Source organism: Lagopus leucura, unplaced genomic scaffold (assembly GCF_019238085.1).
Source record: "Lagopus leucura isolate 7727_CA_CO unplaced genomic scaffold, USGS_WTPT01 Super-Scaffold_73, whole genome shotgun sequence".
NCBI classification, from domain to species: Eukaryota; Metazoa; Chordata; class Aves; order Galliformes; family Phasianidae; genus Lagopus; species Lagopus leucura.
In genome coordinates, this window is record NW_024962252.1 from 33,273,857 (window position 1) to 33,293,501 (window position 19,645).

Sequence of the window (19,645 nt, forward strand, 5' to 3'; positions counted from 1 at the left end):
CCCCCCCCCCCCCCCCCCCCCCCCCCCCCCCCCGGCCCGCCCCCCGGTACTGTTTTGAGACATTCAATATTTTCATTCCTTCTTCCTGGAGACTACTCTCAAATTTCTGTTCCCCATGTTTGTATGGGCTACTGCCATACGTTAACTTTTTCTGACACCTACTGCCAGCTCTGAATTGCTCAGTGTCTCATCCAGCTGCTTATTAATACAACAAAAAAACTAAAGCAGAATGTTTATTTCAAAACAATTTCTCAAGTGATCCAGATCTCAGTGTACTAACAAGCTACTAAGTGTTGTTTCAATGCCTGTTTAATAAAAATGCTTCTCTCTCTCAAATTCAGATCTGCATCTGTGAATCTGTGTGACCAAATCACACTCTGATCCTTAGAATGCGTACAAGTAAGACTGAGGAGTCCCACTGAATGGAAATTCAAATAATCTACCCAACATGGTGAATACTAGGTTTCACAGTGCCCAAACGTATAGAAAACATTAGATTTTTCACCTACCTACAACATATATAAGCTTGGCTGAAATTACTGATTTATACTGAAAGCTGAAGTCCAGACTTATACCACATGTAAACGTTCTGAAATATCTTAACCCTCAAGTAAGTACTTTTTCTCACCTGTCTATAAGAGAGGATACCTGTTAAGAACAGACAGAAATGGGATCAAGGTGAGTAACTAAAGTAAACTTGGATATTTTACATTTGTTTCAGTCATGGGAACAGTAAAACGTATAAAGTTAATGAGTTCTAGACTTTAAAGAGCAGTTGATTAATTTGTAACAATGAGGGGTAAAACAAACCAAAAATAGTTTCTCACATTCCAGAGCTGAACCAGAGACTTTTATTTAGTGATGCTGCATTGGAAACTACCTTAGAATTGACTAACTGTATGTACGCTCCTTTTCTTTGGGTTGATGCAATTCAAACACACCACGTTCTGAACTTTAAAAATCTGTGATGTGTTTTGTTCTCCTTCAAGTTTCTGGTGCAGAGAGAGGAGGAGACAAGGGTAAAGTATTACTAGAAAATATGATGGCAAAATTAACAGCTGCTAAGTTAAAGTGTTCAAAAATCAGTGCCTGCAATAAACTACTATCAGAAGTAACTACCAGAATAGCAAAAAAAGTGAAAAGATGAGAATCATTTTCAGTTAATATAGCAGATGCATCTTCTTTACCTGAACATTGGTTTAAATTACATAAACTCTTGGGAGTCTGAGTACAGGCTGAAGGTCTGCATAAATCATATATTTGCATGTTGAATAGAAAAAAAAAAAAAGAGCTGGAATAAATGTAGAATTTTTTAATGGCTGTTATGCAGTTAACACTAGTTAATACTAGAAGTATTTTATGTGGTACATTTTCATTTTCTATCACAACTTCTCTATCAGAAATTCAAAGGTGGCTCAATACACAATTTTTCAGAGTGAAAAAGACCCTATTATGATCTATAAATTATCATATATAATCTCAACAATAATATTAATCATAATTAATAATAAATTAAATAATCAGTTTTTGGCTTTTATTCCACTGTTCCATCGTACAAAGTGTTGCAGAGTATTCTAGTGCAGTGCCCTGACCTGCCACCTCCAATTGCTGCAGCATACAGACAGGACACCAATCTTTAAAGCAGTTTGTGACAGTCCTCATTTGGGTAATACCTGTGTTTGTCTTACTGTAATAAAGTTACACGGCTCAATTAGAGGAAGAAAAAAGAAAAAAGAACATCACTGATCTGGTGAATAGCTGGGTAACTAGACAACAGTATTTTATAACAGATTCATAGATAAGAAAATTGAGGGTACCCAACCTACAGTACTTACAAACATTTGAAATAATGTCAATTAAAAAATATATACATTTATACACATACATTCATGAGCTGAAAAAAAGTTTCACTTGAACCTGTGTTTACTGTATTATAAGGAAAAAAACCTGCCTGATTATAATTCCCAAATTAATCTTCCTTTGCTCATTCTCTTCCCAAGACTGTATTGATACCATAGTGACACACACACGTTATTACCAATATATTTATACTATGTTTTATCTTACATTTTCAAGTATGATTTTTATTTACAAGGAAAGATATTAAATTTATGCAGATATATCTTGGCAGGCAGCTGATTCTCAGTCAAGTATCAATTTATATTCAGAAAAGAAATAAATGTGACAAAATTCATTCTTTAAAAAAAAAAAGAAAAAAGAAAAAAAGGAAAAAAAAAAAAAAAAAGAAGCTCAAACTGACCATATGCTTAAAACTTCTTTTTTGTCCTACTTGAAATTAAAGTAGACTGAAAAACAGGCAGGGTGAAGTGCCTGATAGAACTATTACTCTGAAAAGTGTATCTCTGTTAGTGATTCCATTATAAGCTGCCATTTCAAAGAGTTTATTGGCAGATCATAAACATATAAGTTCATTTGATGGGACATAATTCAAACTCTAAAGTTTAAAATGTTTTTTTTTTTGTTTATTTTGGTTTGTTTTTTGTTTGACTCCTGTGCATAAAAGGTCAAAGACAACATCCCAGTTAAAGACAGTTATAAGAATATATTACTAGTTACAGGTTTTAAGAACAAATGTTAGGCATTTAAGAACAGATGTTATGTTATTATGCAAGATTCATTGATAGACTGAAAGAAAAAAAAGTCATTTCTCCTAGCTTATCAACATTGTTGTGTTACACAGTGATGTTTGTACTGCAAGGCCTCTTGTAGAGAGCAGACACTTGCACAAAATACTGTAAAGATAGACTTTGCAAGAACTGACACTAGGTTTCAGGGCAGCTTGGAAGGCAGTGCTAACATACAGAACAAGCTGCAGTTTTGTAGCAATCCTGAACAGTATCAAACACAATGCAAAAGAAGAAAAAAAGAAAATGGGAGGAAAGATTGGAGAAAATATATCTGCTGTGTGATAGCATAACTTGTCACCAGAGACAATTTCTAAACATGCTTCTTGCTTTCATTTACAATATACCAACTCTCCACACCACACATCTCTCTGGCAGTACAATCAAACAGCACCCAACACATCAGAGCCAACCCTGCAGTCCCTTTCCCTTGGGGACTCTCTCAGTCCTTCCCATCAGTATTGAGGGCTGGCAGGGAAGCAGAGCGGAAAGCACAGCTATGCCAGGCCTGCAGGACACACAGCTGTTGGGGTGGCAGCAGCTGGCCCTAACTGCAGAGAAGGGGCTCCTCTTTGGCACCAGGCTTCCTACCAGGGCATGTGCTAACTCTCCTGTTCAATCTGGGTAGCAGGAAAGTGATCTCACTGCTTCCCCACTACTCTGCTGGTGCACCTTCAACTCTCTATTTTTGGAGAAAAGACAGGAGGAAAACAGACATGCATAGGATGGAGAGCAATATGCAGGGGACAAGGGCCGCTCAGTATTGTCTGAAGCAAATACTACACTTTAACTTTTTTACTTATCCCATTAGTAGTTAAAACATTTTTACAGATAAAAGACATATATATATAAAAAATTGAAATAATAAGGGCAATCCAATTAACTACAGGAGGAAACTACAGAGACATAAATTTGCAGTTGAGCACGAGTAGTTGAAGATAAAGTTGTAAAACACATTGATATGCAATAATGTAAAAAAGCCTATTTAATATAAATTAAAAATAATAAATTATAACTGTTTCAGGATTTAAAATGGGCGTATATCAGGGGTGTGATCTACAAACTTAGTTTCTAAGAACGTAAGGCTTAAAAGTGCTTACAATTCTTACAAATGTCTCATATGTATATATAAAAATAATATATAATTGGGTCCTCAGACTTCTCACTTCAAACAGACAAGTGTTTCATATTTTTCAAAATAACTGCATCTGATGAACACCACAAATTTTACAATTACAGACATCATAAAAGGCACAAGCTAAGGCAATGAAACAGTTGAGTGATCACTTAAAAACACCCTGAAGGGTTTAGATTTCACAAGTTCACCTCTTACTTAAAACGTCCAAACTACAAACTACTGATGACATTCCTGATGACCAGAGGTCAGGAGTTGGAAAGACCTTTGCCACTGTGCACAGAGCAATAGGAGGTCAACAATACTAGCTACCAACTGCAAGGAGTGACTGAGCAGACTGGGGAACTTCTAATGTACAAAGTTAAATTACAGACCTCTGCTTCAGCATGGAGTTGCTAAAAGAAAATGCCAAAGTGTCAGCAAGTATGAGAGAGAACCGTAGGTAATAATAATAATTTGATGTGGGGAAAAAGTTCTTAACGCTTCTGTAATAACCAGAAAATCAATTTTTTTTTTCCTGAAGTTTTCAGAGCATATCAGAGCATTCATGATTCAGTGTACAAGAAGACATGGGAATAGATAATAAAATGCATGCAGTCGGTTTACCAAATGGTAAAAAAAAAAACCAACACATGAATAGAACCATTTTGTTTCAGAAACATTTTCTTTTTAAATTGTGTGGTTTACTAAAACACATTAAAACAAGGAATGGATTCATGATTTTTAGAAAGCCTTAACTCTAAAAATCCATATTACATGAAGTTTATGATCACAATCATAATTTAGGGTTACTTCTTGGGCCAACTCTAACAGAAAAAAAACATTCTTACATAACAATCATTATTCCCCCAAATGTGTAGGTACTTATATAGTATTATGCATGCATCGTTCCTAAAGACGGCTTTATTTCACTCAGATTTCTAAGTCAGTAAGCTTGCAACACTTGACAATTTGAGAAAAAATAAATGCAAAGAAGAATAAAGGAGGACAAAAAGAAGAGGAAACATCTGAAACTGGTGTGGCACACACATTATCCACCTTGAGTAAGTTACTTTGACCACAGCAAATAAATATAAATTGAATAGTATAAATTCCATTTATGAGGTGAATTAGAGTGATGTGAGAGAATTATTACATTTTATCACTGGAAATGGTATATTTGAGATTTTCAGCTCTCCAAAATGCCTGACTTTTCCTACTACTTTTCATGAGAATGCTTTGTACCTGCACATTCTGAATGCATTATGGTCATTTTTTAATTTTTATTTTTATATCTAGATGGGACAGTGACTCACAACTTTCTTCCTGTGTAATCTCAAGTCATATTATGGGAAAGATTTAAAAACAACTGGTTTTGGTTGTATTGAAATTTCTGCATTTACACTCCTTTTCAGTACACGAACTCAGTAATGTGTGAATGCAAAAAAGGGAAAATCTCTGACTATATCCAAAAGACTAATCATGAAAAATCTAGTTCAGTTCCATTTGGACGTATGTCCACATTTTGAAGCTCAGTTTTGGCTGAATTACCTGGCTTAAATGCTGATTGAGATGATGACAGCAATAAAAAGTCTAATAACAAATCCTGACATTTAACTTTCCCTGGGAAAATGATCAGTCATTTTTCATCTTTGGCTTTGATCCTCCATTGGGTTCTTCCAATACAGAGCCCAGACCCAGGGAAGAAGTTAATGGAGCTCCACATTAAGTTAATGCAACTCCACATCGAAACAGAAATAAGCATTACTAATTCCTAATGCGAAATTGGGCCCATACACGCTGTATATGTTAATGGCAAGTTGTAAAAGCTCTATGTGTTGAGGACTGGATTTCAGATCTGCTGACCTGTGGCAGCTCCCCTAGTGGGGAGGCACAAATGCGCGCTGCTATATTCTTGTACTGGATTAAATTCCAGAAATAGACAAATACTATGTGACCAGAGACAAAAGGAAATAAAAAGTTCACAAGCATAAATACCTGTCATCATGTGGTGAAATGACTAGCAGCCTCTGCTTAAGAGAGGCTCAAGCTCAGACTAATGGTAGAACAATATGAACTGGCAGAAATACATGAGAAACTTGGAAAGTGCCTCTATGCACAGTGTCCTTCCAACAAGCCAGTGCTACTGGTTTCACTCTGAGCATTTAAACTTGTAAATGAAAATTGTTTAATGTAACAGTAAAAAAATCAGAACTTTACCAGGAAGTGACAGCTCCTGTGAGTAAATTTTAATATGGGTAATTAAATTCTAGGCTGATAAAAAAAACTTGGCATATCTGCACTCATTTCAGTAGAACTATGCAGATTAACATTCCTGAAAATCTGACCTGAAATTTTGAAGAACTTGAGCTACCAGGTAGTGCAGAGACAGAATTTGACAATTTCAGGGGTGTGGAAGAAGGACAGGCACTAAGGAAACAGCAACAACTAAGTTCTGAAATCTAATAAACATATAGACAGTCTGCCAGTATTTTTCTATGCTTGATTTGAGGATGTTCTAACCAAAATTTGTCATGAATGACCAGAATTTGGATAAAGTGAGTAATATGCTAAAAATAGCCTTGCACCACATGTGACCTTACCAGAACATTCCTTTACCCAAATGGAATGTACCATACATTACTACGACAGATCTAACCCTTTCTGGATTGCAAGTGATAATTTTCTAAATGATCCTCACTCCACAAAGATTTGTGAGAACACTGAAAGCACAGTTTACCTACACAGACTGATACAGAATCTGTTCTACCTGTAAATACAGACCTTCAATTGAAGCTAGAACTGTATTTACAAATATATATATGGAAAGATAACTGATGATTAAAAGAGTTGCATATATTTTCCCTCTGGTGTAAAGTTTTGGGAACTTCTTTCTAAAGACAAAGAAAACAGAGATTTTCAGTACCAGATGTCTCAGAAGATCCCATTTGGGTTTCAGCTACTTAAATTTGCAATCATGTATTTATACATCTAACAGAGCTTCTGTTTCCCCTAGAATCTGAAAATTAACTAGCTTTGTAGCATCTTCCTTGATCTGCCACCCGTGCCCTGAGGATTAGAGACTCCACCTGAGCTTGTTTTACAAGCATAACAGAAAAAATTAATCTCTGCTGGCAGTGATCCCACTGGGATACTGATGAATAATGATATCCCTCTCTTGCTGCCCTCTCAGTCCACTAGAAAAGCCACTCTAACCCAGCAACGTGGAAACTGCTGAAACCATTCCAGCTGTGGATTAGCAGGCAGTCAAGCATCCATCTGTTCTGTGTGAAACAAGAGAAAGCAAACACACATTCTTATAGCAGAAGTATTCAAAATTAGCATCTATGACTGCATATAGTAAACACTAAGACAATCATATATGGAGGGAAAAAACAATCTATTATGTACATCTCACATTGTTTACATTTTCTTGCTGCATTGAGCAAATAACAAAAGTTAGAATTAATCTAATTAACCTAAAGAATGTTGTGCAATCAATGATTTCATACATTTAAAATAAAATGTCTTAGTATTGTATACATCAGTTGTACCTACAAAATACTTTGCAGGTATATATGTATACACTCAGCAAAAAATATAACCAAATACAGCATGTACCCTCACCTTGACAAGAAAAGGATTGAAGAGACCCTGTTGTGAAAGGGATTTTAGCTATTTTATTACTTTTTAAGGTGAGATAGGAATATGTTTTCTTTCTGAAAACTAGTAGTTTGAATAATCTCTCATGGCTTACTAGATTTTTCCACTGGAAGATAGAAAAGAAAGGGAATAGTAAGTTGGGATGTGGGCAACCCAAGCAAATTGGTGGCATCTTACTTGACTCTTCTAGGGGAAATAGGGCAATACTAGAATTTTTAAATTAAGTTGTATTTAAGCATTGTCTCAGGTAAAACTAATTAGAAATGTGCATGATTTCAGTTTTCACAGTTGTTTCACAGGACAATAACAGTACACCAGACTGGGAAACAGCAATGCATTACTAATATATTTTTTACTCTCATACAAAAGTATTTACCTTTTGGAAATAAAAAAAAAGCTACATAGTAAAGACCTGCAACTGCTTGTTCTCTAAAAGCAAGCTGACTATGCTGTATCAAATTTACAAATAAGTATATTACTTTTTTCAAATGCTAAGAAGTTTTGGTATTCTGATAGGAAAAATATCACTGCAGTTTCTTCAAGAATTGTTAGGAGCAAGATCGACCTAAACAACTGTGAAATAAACCATATGTAAATACTAGGGATTCCATATGTGACCAATTTCTAATTTGTAATAATACTTAACATCAAGATTTAAAACCGAATTCAACTTTCTGAAGGTAGCCAGATCCCATCAGAAAAAAAGAAAAAAGAAGAGAGAATGAGATAAAGAATCTAAATGTAAATAAAGAAAATACAAGTGTCAGATACTTCATTAAGGATCACTCAATAATCCTCATGTCCTTTTTTAAAAAAAACCACTATGTGAAAGGCACAGACTATACTGCATACCAATCTTGTATGATGAAATTGTTTCAGCTACTTATCTGGAAGTTTCAGTTCCTATGAGAGAACAGGCTACAATATGAAATCCGCTTCCTTAACAGTTTTACAAGTTGGTGCAGTAACTTCTTTCCCAACAGAGAAAAACATTTGTGAGATTTTAAACATCAGTCAGTAAGGCTGAATTACTATCACTAAGTGCATTGATTTCTGTGAAAACAAATTCATCAGCAATATAACTGCTGTAATTTATAGTACAACAATATAATTCTAGTAAAAGCAAAACTAGTAACTAGAGACCAGTAAAAAATAAAATAAAGTAAAATAAAATATATATAATAAATCGGTGTGCAGTTGAATTGCCTGCAGCTCTAAGTAGCCAGCTAAATGGAGCTTGCTATCACTGAACTTGCACAGCAGCATATACACACCAAAGATGAACACTGATTCGCCACAGATGGCAGCCAATGTTCACATCTGTAGGACAAGACCAGAAGAAAACTCATAACCTATCCTAGCAGACAAAAGTACTATAACTTCCTGGCTCACCAAAACAGTAACTGGGAGTTTTATAGCTTTGCTGCTATTGCTGCAACTGTATGTCCTGAATAAGGAATTTATTTCCCCATTTTTCTGACAATAACAGTTACTACCACAGCTGTCTGAAACAGTCTCATCCTACCAGCTCTCACTATCAGAGTTATATACACTTCTATAAGCCTTTATGTTAGACGCTGCACTGCAACAACAACAACAAAATATAAATATAACAAGAAATCAAATACATGATATTACTTATAGATAACAGTTCTTGTCCTGAAGCCCAGTGGGATACATATGTCAGAAACCTTTAAGTTCATCTTTAAAATAGGTTTTAACTTGTGTGAGTATTGATCCAGTTTTTCAGACTGGCAAGTAGTGACAAAAATTGAATTAAGAAGATTAGAGGAGAAAGAAAGGAGATTTGTTAATCAGAACGTTATGTGTGGAGATGGGAAGGGTTTATATGTTCTGGTTTGGAATATAATTCTTACTTATTGATGCTGTAAAAATGCAAGGCTTATGCCATATTTAGTTAGCTGCCAGTAGTGGAGACTGTCATCTTGATTTACCAACTGATTGTGCTCTTCTGGGAAGGAGGGCAGCATACAATGTTTTCAAACTGAAAATCAAACAATCACTTGAAAAGACAAAAATAAGAAACTGTTGTGCCATTATGTTACAAAAATAATTAAATTCAAGTACTACAATATTCAAAACTGCTCCACCTACTGGGATTACAAAAAAACAAAAACAAAACAAAAACAACAACAACAAAAATAACAAAAACCAGGACAAATTTCACTCTGCTTAAATACAGTATGTTTGGAACACAGTGGATAAGGTTAGAGAAATTTAGATGGCATTTAAATTCACTATAGAGTTTTGTTCTGTTGCTGTCATGAAACCAAACACAATTTTCTAACTATCTCATCTAACACAGTTGTACTCTCTGGATGTTCTCAGTGCATGAGCAGTGAAGCATAAATATTTTTAAATATTAAACTACAGACAATATAGACTGTATGAAAGTTATGCAAGTGGTCCTGTAAATGACTATGTTTAAGATGAAATTTATGCAATTGAACAGCCCTTGACAGGGCTTTATTGTAAAGAAAATATTTAATGGTTAGAGGTAACAGTTTTCTACTGCTATCAGAAGTCATGCTAAATGGCTGAGGCCCATTCCTGGTCGTACTATGGCCACAGTAGTCATGCTCATATTACTGATCCCTGAATCAAAAAAAACCTTTGTGGCCTCTTCATAGAATCATAGAATCACAAGGTTGGAAACGACCTATAAGATCATCCAGTCCAACCGTCTCCTCATCACCATTGCCACCACTAGTACTAAACCATATCACACAGCATGTCATCCAGACATAGGAAACGACAGCTTAAACACAGAATTCTGCTTAGAAAGTAAAGCTGTTTTAGACAGAGAGTGTAAGAATTTAGAGATACCTGAACGTTTCCCTGATTAGAATAGGATGCAACAATGTTAATGAATAGAAAATAAAGCTACAGATTAGTTATTTATAATCTTATAGTAACGGTAATGAAAGACAGATAAGGCATTTATAGCTCCACTCTTCTGTTATCTATGCATCTGAGATGAAGGGTCCTAATTTCATGAACCTGCTCCTTCCACTTTCCAAATCTTTTACTTCAGTGATGCCAAATTTTTGGAGTTTCAAAATACTAACAGAAGTCACTGTATCAAAGGTATTTCAGATATCAGATAAAAATGTAGGAAAGAGGTATGTGGATACCTGACCACATTTATAATACAGACAGGAAAATATCTATGCCCCATTACAACACAAATACCAAGCAGTTCTGTCTCTAAGCAATCCAGTTAGAAGGAAAACAGTCTCTTATAGTCAGTCTACATGAAAGACATGACAATAAGCACAAGGGGACCAACCAGTTTCATCTTTTAGATAGAATACAAAAACAGAAACAAGGAGGTATTGAAAGATGCTACCTCCTTCACTGCATGGTACAAACAGAAATTACAAAGTATTTGCTCAATACATAAGAATATTAGCCAGATAATCAAGTAAGAGTAGCAGCAAAATAAAAAGATTCTGAAGCTAGTGGATCTAATGAACATAGTTCTAATTCATCACCAAGACAGACATCCTTTTTTCAAAATATAACAAACCACATTTGATTTCAAAAAAATTTGTGCTGATTGCTACTTTAGTACAGGAAATTACAAAAATTACTCCAAGGTATCTTCCATTGATTTTTCAACTTGATCTTTGTTTTAACATCTGCACCTAACTTATAGAATAAGAGAAGACAGTCTTTATGTACCTCAGGAAACTCCAGCCTGCCAGTAATAATTCACAAACACTTTCTCTTCAATAACACTTAATTCAAGAAGTACCGTAACTCAACAATGATTACTCTTACTACTGCTATCTAAGACTACTATGTTTTGATTACTATTGCCTGAAGCACAGATAGGAAAGTTTTAAAGAAAATTCTATGGAAAAGCATCAAACATTATTTCACAGAAAAAAACTTACTGGCTCAACACAAATCAGTTACAAAAGTAACTGAATCCGAACTTTACCTGCAAACCCAAAACAGGTCAAAAATCTCAAGTATAGATTTACTGAAAGACAGTAAAGCATAAGAGAAGGGTACCCCATTTATCTGCATCACTTATTACTGTATAATTCTAAAATGTCTGCAGGGTAGTTGCCATATGCCATTTTCCTGTTTATGAAAAGGAAGTACCAAAACCCAACCACAATGAAAAAGAATCAACACATCTGATCTCGCAAAACACTACCAGATGACCAAATGAAAAGATAAATTAAAGATAGAGAAAATAAAGGATACTGGAGAAGACTACAAATGGCGTTGACTACTAAATGGAAATAAATCTTACCATCAAGTGACTTTTTTGAAAAACTCATCAGTAGTGGAAACAGAATGACTAAAAACTATATTTTCACGTAAGTAGCAAAGCTTCAGTGACAATTCATTCCTACACAATCCATAATTCTCTCATTAGGATTACAGGATAACAATCTGAAACTCAAAATCCCTTAATCACGCTCAGATTGAAATCTTTAATGTGATTGCAATTTTCTGAATTCTTGAATGCAATTTCACTTTTTTCCTGCTTTTGATTTAAACAAACTGTTGCGCCCTTTCAAGATACACACTGACAATTCAGCAAAAAAAATCCACAATATTAGGATTTTGTTTTCTATAGTTGGATACTTCTGCCTTCCCAGTATACATCATGGCAACTGGTAAATGTCTGAAAGTTTGCAAGATCATGAGCAATGCCATATATCATGTTTACAAAATCCTGCAACTACATTTGAGAAATTTTTTGGACAGTTATTTTCAAACACTACCGTCCAAAATTCAAAACTTTAAGACTGACTGATAATTGGAATAATCACAATTATAACATGTTTTGCAACAAGAAGCCTTTTTTTTTTTTTTTTTTTTTAATAACTACAGCTTTCAGTTTCATCGTCATTAAGAGATTCTTCAAATTACTTTTTAAATATCCTTTTCCCTCAGGATTTTCACTTATATCTAATTAGACTACTTACCCCATGCCATGTAATTCCCCAATGCCAAAACTGCTAAATGCTTCAATGAGAAGGAGGAGGGCACCAGTGGAGCAAGGCAGATGTAATGTCATTGGTTAACAATAGAGGTGTGAAGCAACTGCCATAATTATAAAACTCATTAATTCACAGTGTTTAGTGGGAAAAAAAAAATCCTTGGCAATAAACTCTGCTGAAATAGCGATTCCTTTCAGCACTACATCGAATTGAAAAAAAACACTTCCAATTTACACCTTTAACAAGAACGAACACTAATTCCAGTAGTAATTATGAAAATCAACATCTGCATAAAAAGGAAAAACTGTCAGCTATAATGGCATCCAGTATTCACACATGCTTGTCATCTTTCAAATCGACACATTTGGCATGCTTGACCCCTAACTGATTTTTAGTTTCATTCCTCTTAAGATTGTAAACAGACAAGTCATAAGATTACTTTTCCAGAAAAACAAAAACAAAACCCAACAAATTACAACATAAAAAGATCTAATACATTTTACACTTTAAAATTTCTGCCCAACACTAAGGTCTGAGCTTTTGTCTGCAATATTAGCTATTTTTATTTGTGCTCTATAGATAAGCTATATAGGTAAGCTGTTTACATGGATGAAGAGCCCTGGCATAAGATGGACAGCACTATGATCTGCCTGTATCATTCATCTTCCTTATGCTACTCGTTAGCTTACACAGTGTTATGAAACATCCCTCCATCTCTGCTAATCCTATTCTCAATCCTATTCCCTCTCCAAATATTTCTGAAAAAAAAAAAAAAAAAAGTTTCTATGTGTAGACAATTTTCTCTAGAGAGAAAAAGATACTTTAAAAAGACAGCAGCTGGAGTAAAGCCCTCATGTTGAATACTGAATATTGTATTATTTAACCTGTGATCACTGTGGATATTTCTTCTTTAAAATTCAGTCATTTTACACATAGAATATACGGGAATCATAGAAGACTACCATTTTGTTTTCAGCTGAATATACTGTATGTTATTTCATAGAACTTACAATGTTTTCTGACAACAGAAGAACAGATACTGCAGGGTCAGTGACAGTAACTCCCCTATTTAGATTGTCTAACACTTTCCATTACAAAAGATTACTGTGGCCTTTATTTCTGAGCTGTAACACTCCGAATATTTGCAGCAGGCGATTTAAAGTTGTCTGGAAGAAAGTCCTTCTACTAGAAAAGTGGCTTTCCTAGTGTCAAAAAATGCTGATTGGGTTTTGTAATGTAAACTGTTGAATAGCACTATTTTTTTTTTTTTCTGCTTGTATTTCTCCTCAGAAAAGTTTTGGCAGTGTGTCAAAACCATAAACATATAAGTAACACACATAAATGGGACTCCTGTCTTGGAGGTCAACATTTGGAAATACGGGTATTAAAGAATTCAGGCCACTAGTATAATATATGTAATACAGCTGAGTCTTTAATCATATGTGGGCAGAAATACATTTTAGGTTTTCCTGGATAGTGTTGTGGTACTTCTTCCTTCCAAATATATGCTTGTACAAATGGAATTACGCCATCTTGAAATAGAAGATTTTGTAGCTATCCAAGCGTAAACTCTTAAAAATATGTAAAATATGATTCCTTTATGATGATATGTAATACTATTATGCTACTCTGTACTCTGTACCTCTGAATTTGTACCCTGAGACCTTTTGCCTTGCATTGCACTTTGTTACTAAACAGTCACTAGAATAATCAACTGAGCAGGCACTATTGGCGGAGTAAGACATCAGGAAATGTGAGGTGCCTGGGAGACTGAAAGAAAAGCAGTACAGGATATGGACCTTCCTCAAATGTCCCCAGACTTATTAAAGCTGTTCTATCTTCCACATTATGTTCTATATTCCACAAATATGAGATGATGATATGCAGTTATTACTCTGGGATTTTGGTATTCTACCAAACCTAAAACAAACAAATACTGGATTTGTACATGTCCTGAAGATTACAAATAGACAGAAAAGGAAGAGGTGTGCAGAATAATTTTGACATACTGATTCAACAAAGCACCTAAAGCATCAAAAATGATTCAGTTATATTACTCAAAACAATGATAACAACAACAACAAAGAAATTACAAATCATGCAAGAAAGGCTATTCTTAATTTCAGGATGTCTTTTCATACACTTCTAAATGTCTTTAAGAGTCATCAGTTACATACACATAAATTAACAAAATATCATCACTTACTGTCAGAATTAAGAGCAATTCTTCAACACTGCTTTCAGGTTTCAGCTGATCTTTGAACATCCCAATAGTTGGATGCTTCAAATAGTAATAGGAAGCAATGCGGCCATATGTCAGAGGTTCAATACTGCGGTTATCCTGTTAGGAGAGTAATCAAATATATATACTTTTTACATAGTTCAACACTATGCATAGTAACTAAAAAACAGATATTTTAAGACTACTTTATAGGTGAGAACAGTAAAAATGGCTTAGCATCGTAATTTAGCTGCCAACCTGATTAAACTGAGATTTCAATTAAGTCTTAGAATTAGCTCCAAAGAGAAACTAACCCTTCAAATAAGAAGCATGCATCCAGTTGTTCCCAACTTTTAGGAACATGAATCTTAATGAACATAGAGGTCTTACCTCCCCAATTTCAATACAGTAGGAACATTCCAAATCAAAGAGGGATTTCTCAACAAGGCTTGAGAGGTATTTGTTCATAGTGTCATGGCTCACATTGTCCAAGTTATAGTAACTAGAAGAATTGAAAACAGATGCATCACACAAGTACTTATAATACACTGAAAATTTTAAACAATAACATATTGTAGGAAAACTTACAAGGCTGCTATAATACATACACACACTTGGAGCAAGAAACATGCACATTAAACAATTAAACACAGAACTATTCCCTGATATAGTCTAACAAGAAATTCATGATACTTAAATAGATTGTGTAAATAACGAAAATAATAATACAATATACATATGGAAATATGGTAATTTATCTGTTTATTAATAGAAAGGTTGATACAAACAGAACTGGACTGGCTACATTTTATTAATGGGAAAATTTTCTTCATTGCATAAGTATAATTTCCTGATTATGTAAGCTTGAAAATGAATAAGCAATACTAAAACTCTTTAATTTAAAGAAAAAAGAAGAAATCCCACCCAGGGTAGCAAATGTCCTTATATTCCTGGAACTCTGAAAATAAAAGCTGGGCATATAGTAAAATCTCTTGAAAAAATAAACCTACACAAATCCAAATGTTAATATTTGTTTTATATTTCTGTTTCATTTTATTGTCAACGTTAAAATTACTTAATTACTAATATTATGGAATTGGGTATTTGTCAGTGTGTTTATTTCACATGTTCTTTTGCATGTGAAAACATTGGGGCAAACTATATGTACTAACAATGTTTGTTATCTGCATTAGGGAAAAAAGTTTATAAAGTGTGTTAAAACATTCCTAGTTTATAAGAAAAAAACAATGTGACCAAAGTCAGTGCACCTTAACAGTAGAACTTAAGGTATATTTATAAGATTCTTACTCACACAAACAAGCACAATTTCAGGGAGAGCTTTTACCCTGGAATCCACAGATAAAAATGTAATAAGACCTTGAGCATTAGCTCCAACAAAGGCAGAAATTCAGAAAGCAACTTTTAAACTCAAACTAAAACCTAGCATGCTCAGAAAGTTTCAAAATACTGAATTCAAGAAATGTAAGTACATTGTGCAATTTCAAAGAAGAAATTAAAAAAAAAATATCAATGAGCTATTGGATTATTAAAAAGCACAGTAGAAAGCTTGTCCCTGCTCATTTAATTCTGGAAGTTACTGCAACTGTCATACAGACTACTGACACTGTTTCAATGGTGAAAGATGCTCCTTTGTTCCTACTGGCTGCTTTACTATTTCCTACTGTTTCCACTGTGCACTCAGCACCTCCACTGGAAACAATGCCACATGCTGTAATGAAGATTAGCTTCTTTCAGTGTTATTTTGTGTAGGTGTACAACAGGCTGTATAACAGCGTGTTGAGATTCATTTCAGTTGATTTCACATAGTTATATTTACACCTGAGTTAGTCTTTTTAACTCTCCTTACTGTCAGTAGAGAGAAGCATGCACTTAGAGAATGCTATTCGTCTGAGGTATTTCAGATTTCTGCTTTAGGATGAGGTGGAATGTGATCACTGGCTCAAAAAGGGAGTTTAGATTATCAATTCAGTGGTTGATGCTGTATTTGGGGCAGAAGAATCCCATTCCTTGATTAAAGCTCTATTCCCTTTACTGTAATGCTGCTTTTAGCAAATTTCATAAGAGTGAATTATGATTTAAATACCAGAAGCACCCTTCCATGACTGGTTTTCAATATAACCTGACAAACAATAGTATTTTCTTAACAGATTTTAACTTTCCTTTATCTAATTTTGGAATAGCAGTAACATAACTGAAAAAAAGCAGCATGCTAAATAGCAATACAGTTATTTGTGTTTCTTTTCTTCCTTTCTTGTTAATTTTCAATCATGGGGTTAATTCACTGAATGTTCACTTTTCATTGAATGAAGTTGGAGTAAAACACTACTACAATGAAAAAAATATTAAAAATCTGTTCTGCAGAGACAGTCAAAAATATCTATTTGACAGTGGAGTATTCAGCTTTGTGGTATTTTATATCAGTTCATGGTAAGATGATCTTAAATATTTACATCACAGTTGCTGTTCAAAACAAAACAAGTGACTACATTGACTAAAAAGTTTTATATGATAAACAACCACACATTTCTTGACCTCATGCAAAGAAGACTTATTTGCAGCAAAAGTAATTAATTTCAGCAACTTAATTTTCTTGAAAGTCACAACATTTTCTGAAGTAAAATAACAATGACATAAAAAGGTCACTTGCAGTTTTTCTCCCCCCTACATTTTAGCAAAAAAACCATAATAAACTCTGTTTATTAATAGAAGTCACTCTGTATCATTTTGCTTACCTTCTGAAAGCAATCCAAACAAATTAACTTCATACACTGCTTGTGAGTGTGGAAAGATTTTCTGTTTTATAGGTGTAAACCACTAAAAATTCATTAGTATTTTTCTCCAAATTGAATCTAGCACTACTTAAATGACTAATTAAGGCACTTTGTTGTCACGGTATTTTAGACTTTCACTGTATTGTTTGCAGTATCACAATACTGATTATGAATACTGATAAAATTAGGGAAGAGTTTTGGGCAATATAATGAAATGATTTGTTACAATTGTAATTTCAGACACTAATTCAAGGAGATTTTATCCTGTAGTCTAATTTTCAATACTGCATATTGAAGACTTACTGATAGAATGCATTATAAAGCCCTTTAAAACTGCATTAATCTAAAATTTGCTGATTTTCAATAAATTATTGTCAGATGTAAATATCTAGCTGCCTAGTGCAAACAAAACAATGTGAAGAAAAATCTTAAATTATTTGTAATCTTGAGTGAAGTGGAATTGGTGTGTTTTAACTACTATCTATAACTATCTACAACTATATATAATTTTGAGTGCATCCACAGAAGCTTCTTGGTCATACAGCACAATTTCCCTTAATACAAAGCAGAGCCATTTATCTAGAAAAACTATGCTAAAATCATTGGCAAAAACAGAGATATTGTGTATCATAATTGTGATTAGATGGTATTTTGAATGTGCTGGAATAAAAGCAAGTAGAATTCTGCACGTTGGTATTCTCCAAATAGAAATACTGCTTTGTATGTAAGTTCCTCTAGGAAGCTATATTACCTAACTATTTAATTACAGATAAAGAATAAAAACAATGCAGTTTCATGCTCACTGCATTGAATCATCTAGTCATTATTTTCCCTTTGCTATAAACAGACAGCCTACCTTTTTATCAGCACACCATTTCATTTATTTCACAGTGAAGCCCAGTTTCACAATAATTGACTTGTCAGAAGCTCTAATTTATGAGGCTGGGCTCTGTAAGCCTTCTCCTATATTGGACTCAACCTGCACACAAGCAGGGTTGAATATTTACAATGCTGTTAACAGGTGCTGAGTTGTTTAATGATTCTAATAGCCAGAAGCGTACTGAGAAAGCCAGCGGGATCACAATTACAGGCTGTTTGAACACAACAATTACTCGTCCCCTGAGAGGTGTGAAAGTCAAAGGCAGTTTTATCCTAACAACATCTAGCACATGGGCTAGACAGGCTAACTTCCATTAGTAGTCCATTGGGAAAAAGCAATAACAAACCCCTAGGTATGATAAGAATTTACAAAGTATGTAAAATATAAGTGATCAAAAACTTCTATAAAATAATACATTTAACATTCCCAAACCTTGTAAAGATTTGTAAGAACAACAAACAATGAAACATAAACTTATTTCTCTAATCTAAGGAAGTGTGGAATTTCATCAGCTGAAAAAGATAGAAACATGCAGGAACATAAAATATAGATGAAGTTACAAAAAACATTTAGGACTTAATGTGAATGATGGCAATCATTTCCTGTTTAGCTTATGTAAACCTGACCTGAGATCTCTTTGGGAAATTTTTCATCAGCCTTGAAATGATCCTGCTATAACTGTCAGTGCTGTGAAGTCATTTGTTACAGCGCCATGTTTTTTATGTTCAGATTATACGCTAGTAATAGGGACACACATAATGAAAATCAGTGGCAGAGTCAGCCAAAAATATTTAAAAAAAAAAAGAAACTTGCTAGTTGGAAGGCCATGGGAAACAAAAGCATTAAAGACTGCATTCACATGACTTGAATGACAGAATGACAGAATGTGTGCTTTCTGATGCTACAGTCCTGAAAGATGAACTTTGTTATGAAAAAGCATGGGAGAAACAGATAGTTGCTTTCATAAAAATCTTTTCTGAAGTTCCCAGTTGTGTTTAATAGCTTATGGCCTTTGGTGGCTGCAACATCTAAAATGGCACCATGCAAATGGTACTGAGTAGATGTCTGAGTAGATGACTGACAGACTTTCATAGGTGGAGCCATGTGGCAATGTACCAACCCATTTTGCTATTAAGGCATCACTGACTGTCTGCTGTCTGAGACTGGTTTGCTAAAATGCACCAGAGCATGCAGAAATACCACAGCTGGTAATCTCCATCTGTATTTTACTTGTACACATTAATTTATTGCATTCATATATTTGCTTTAGCAAATATTTTTCTTTTCATTTTTTCTTTTCATCTTAGTTAATTTAACTTTCTTCAGTAATCCACCTTCTGATATA

At 34.2% G+C, this 19,645-nt stretch overlaps 1 protein-coding gene across 3 annotated transcripts in view; it reads right to left on the minus strand.

Annotated features, from left to right (window-relative positions):
• The window catches only part of ASCC3 (activating signal cointegrator 1 complex subunit 3), a 258,462-nt gene that overhangs the window by 25,362 nt on the left and 213,455 nt on the right, over nucleotides 1–19,645 (minus strand). For 2 of the 3 annotated variants that reach the window (XM_042886807.1, XM_042886816.1), the window contains exons 35-36: nucleotides 15,019–15,130; nucleotides 14,614–14,748 (exon numbers count right to left, since the gene is read on the minus strand). In XM_042886807.1, the coding sequence (XP_042742741.1) occupies nucleotides 14,614–14,748; nucleotides 15,019–15,130 (247 nt within the window). The remainder of the gene's footprint in view (nucleotides 1–14,613; nucleotides 14,749–15,018; nucleotides 15,131–19,645) is intronic. The other variant, XM_042886824.1, reaches the window with a different exon arrangement.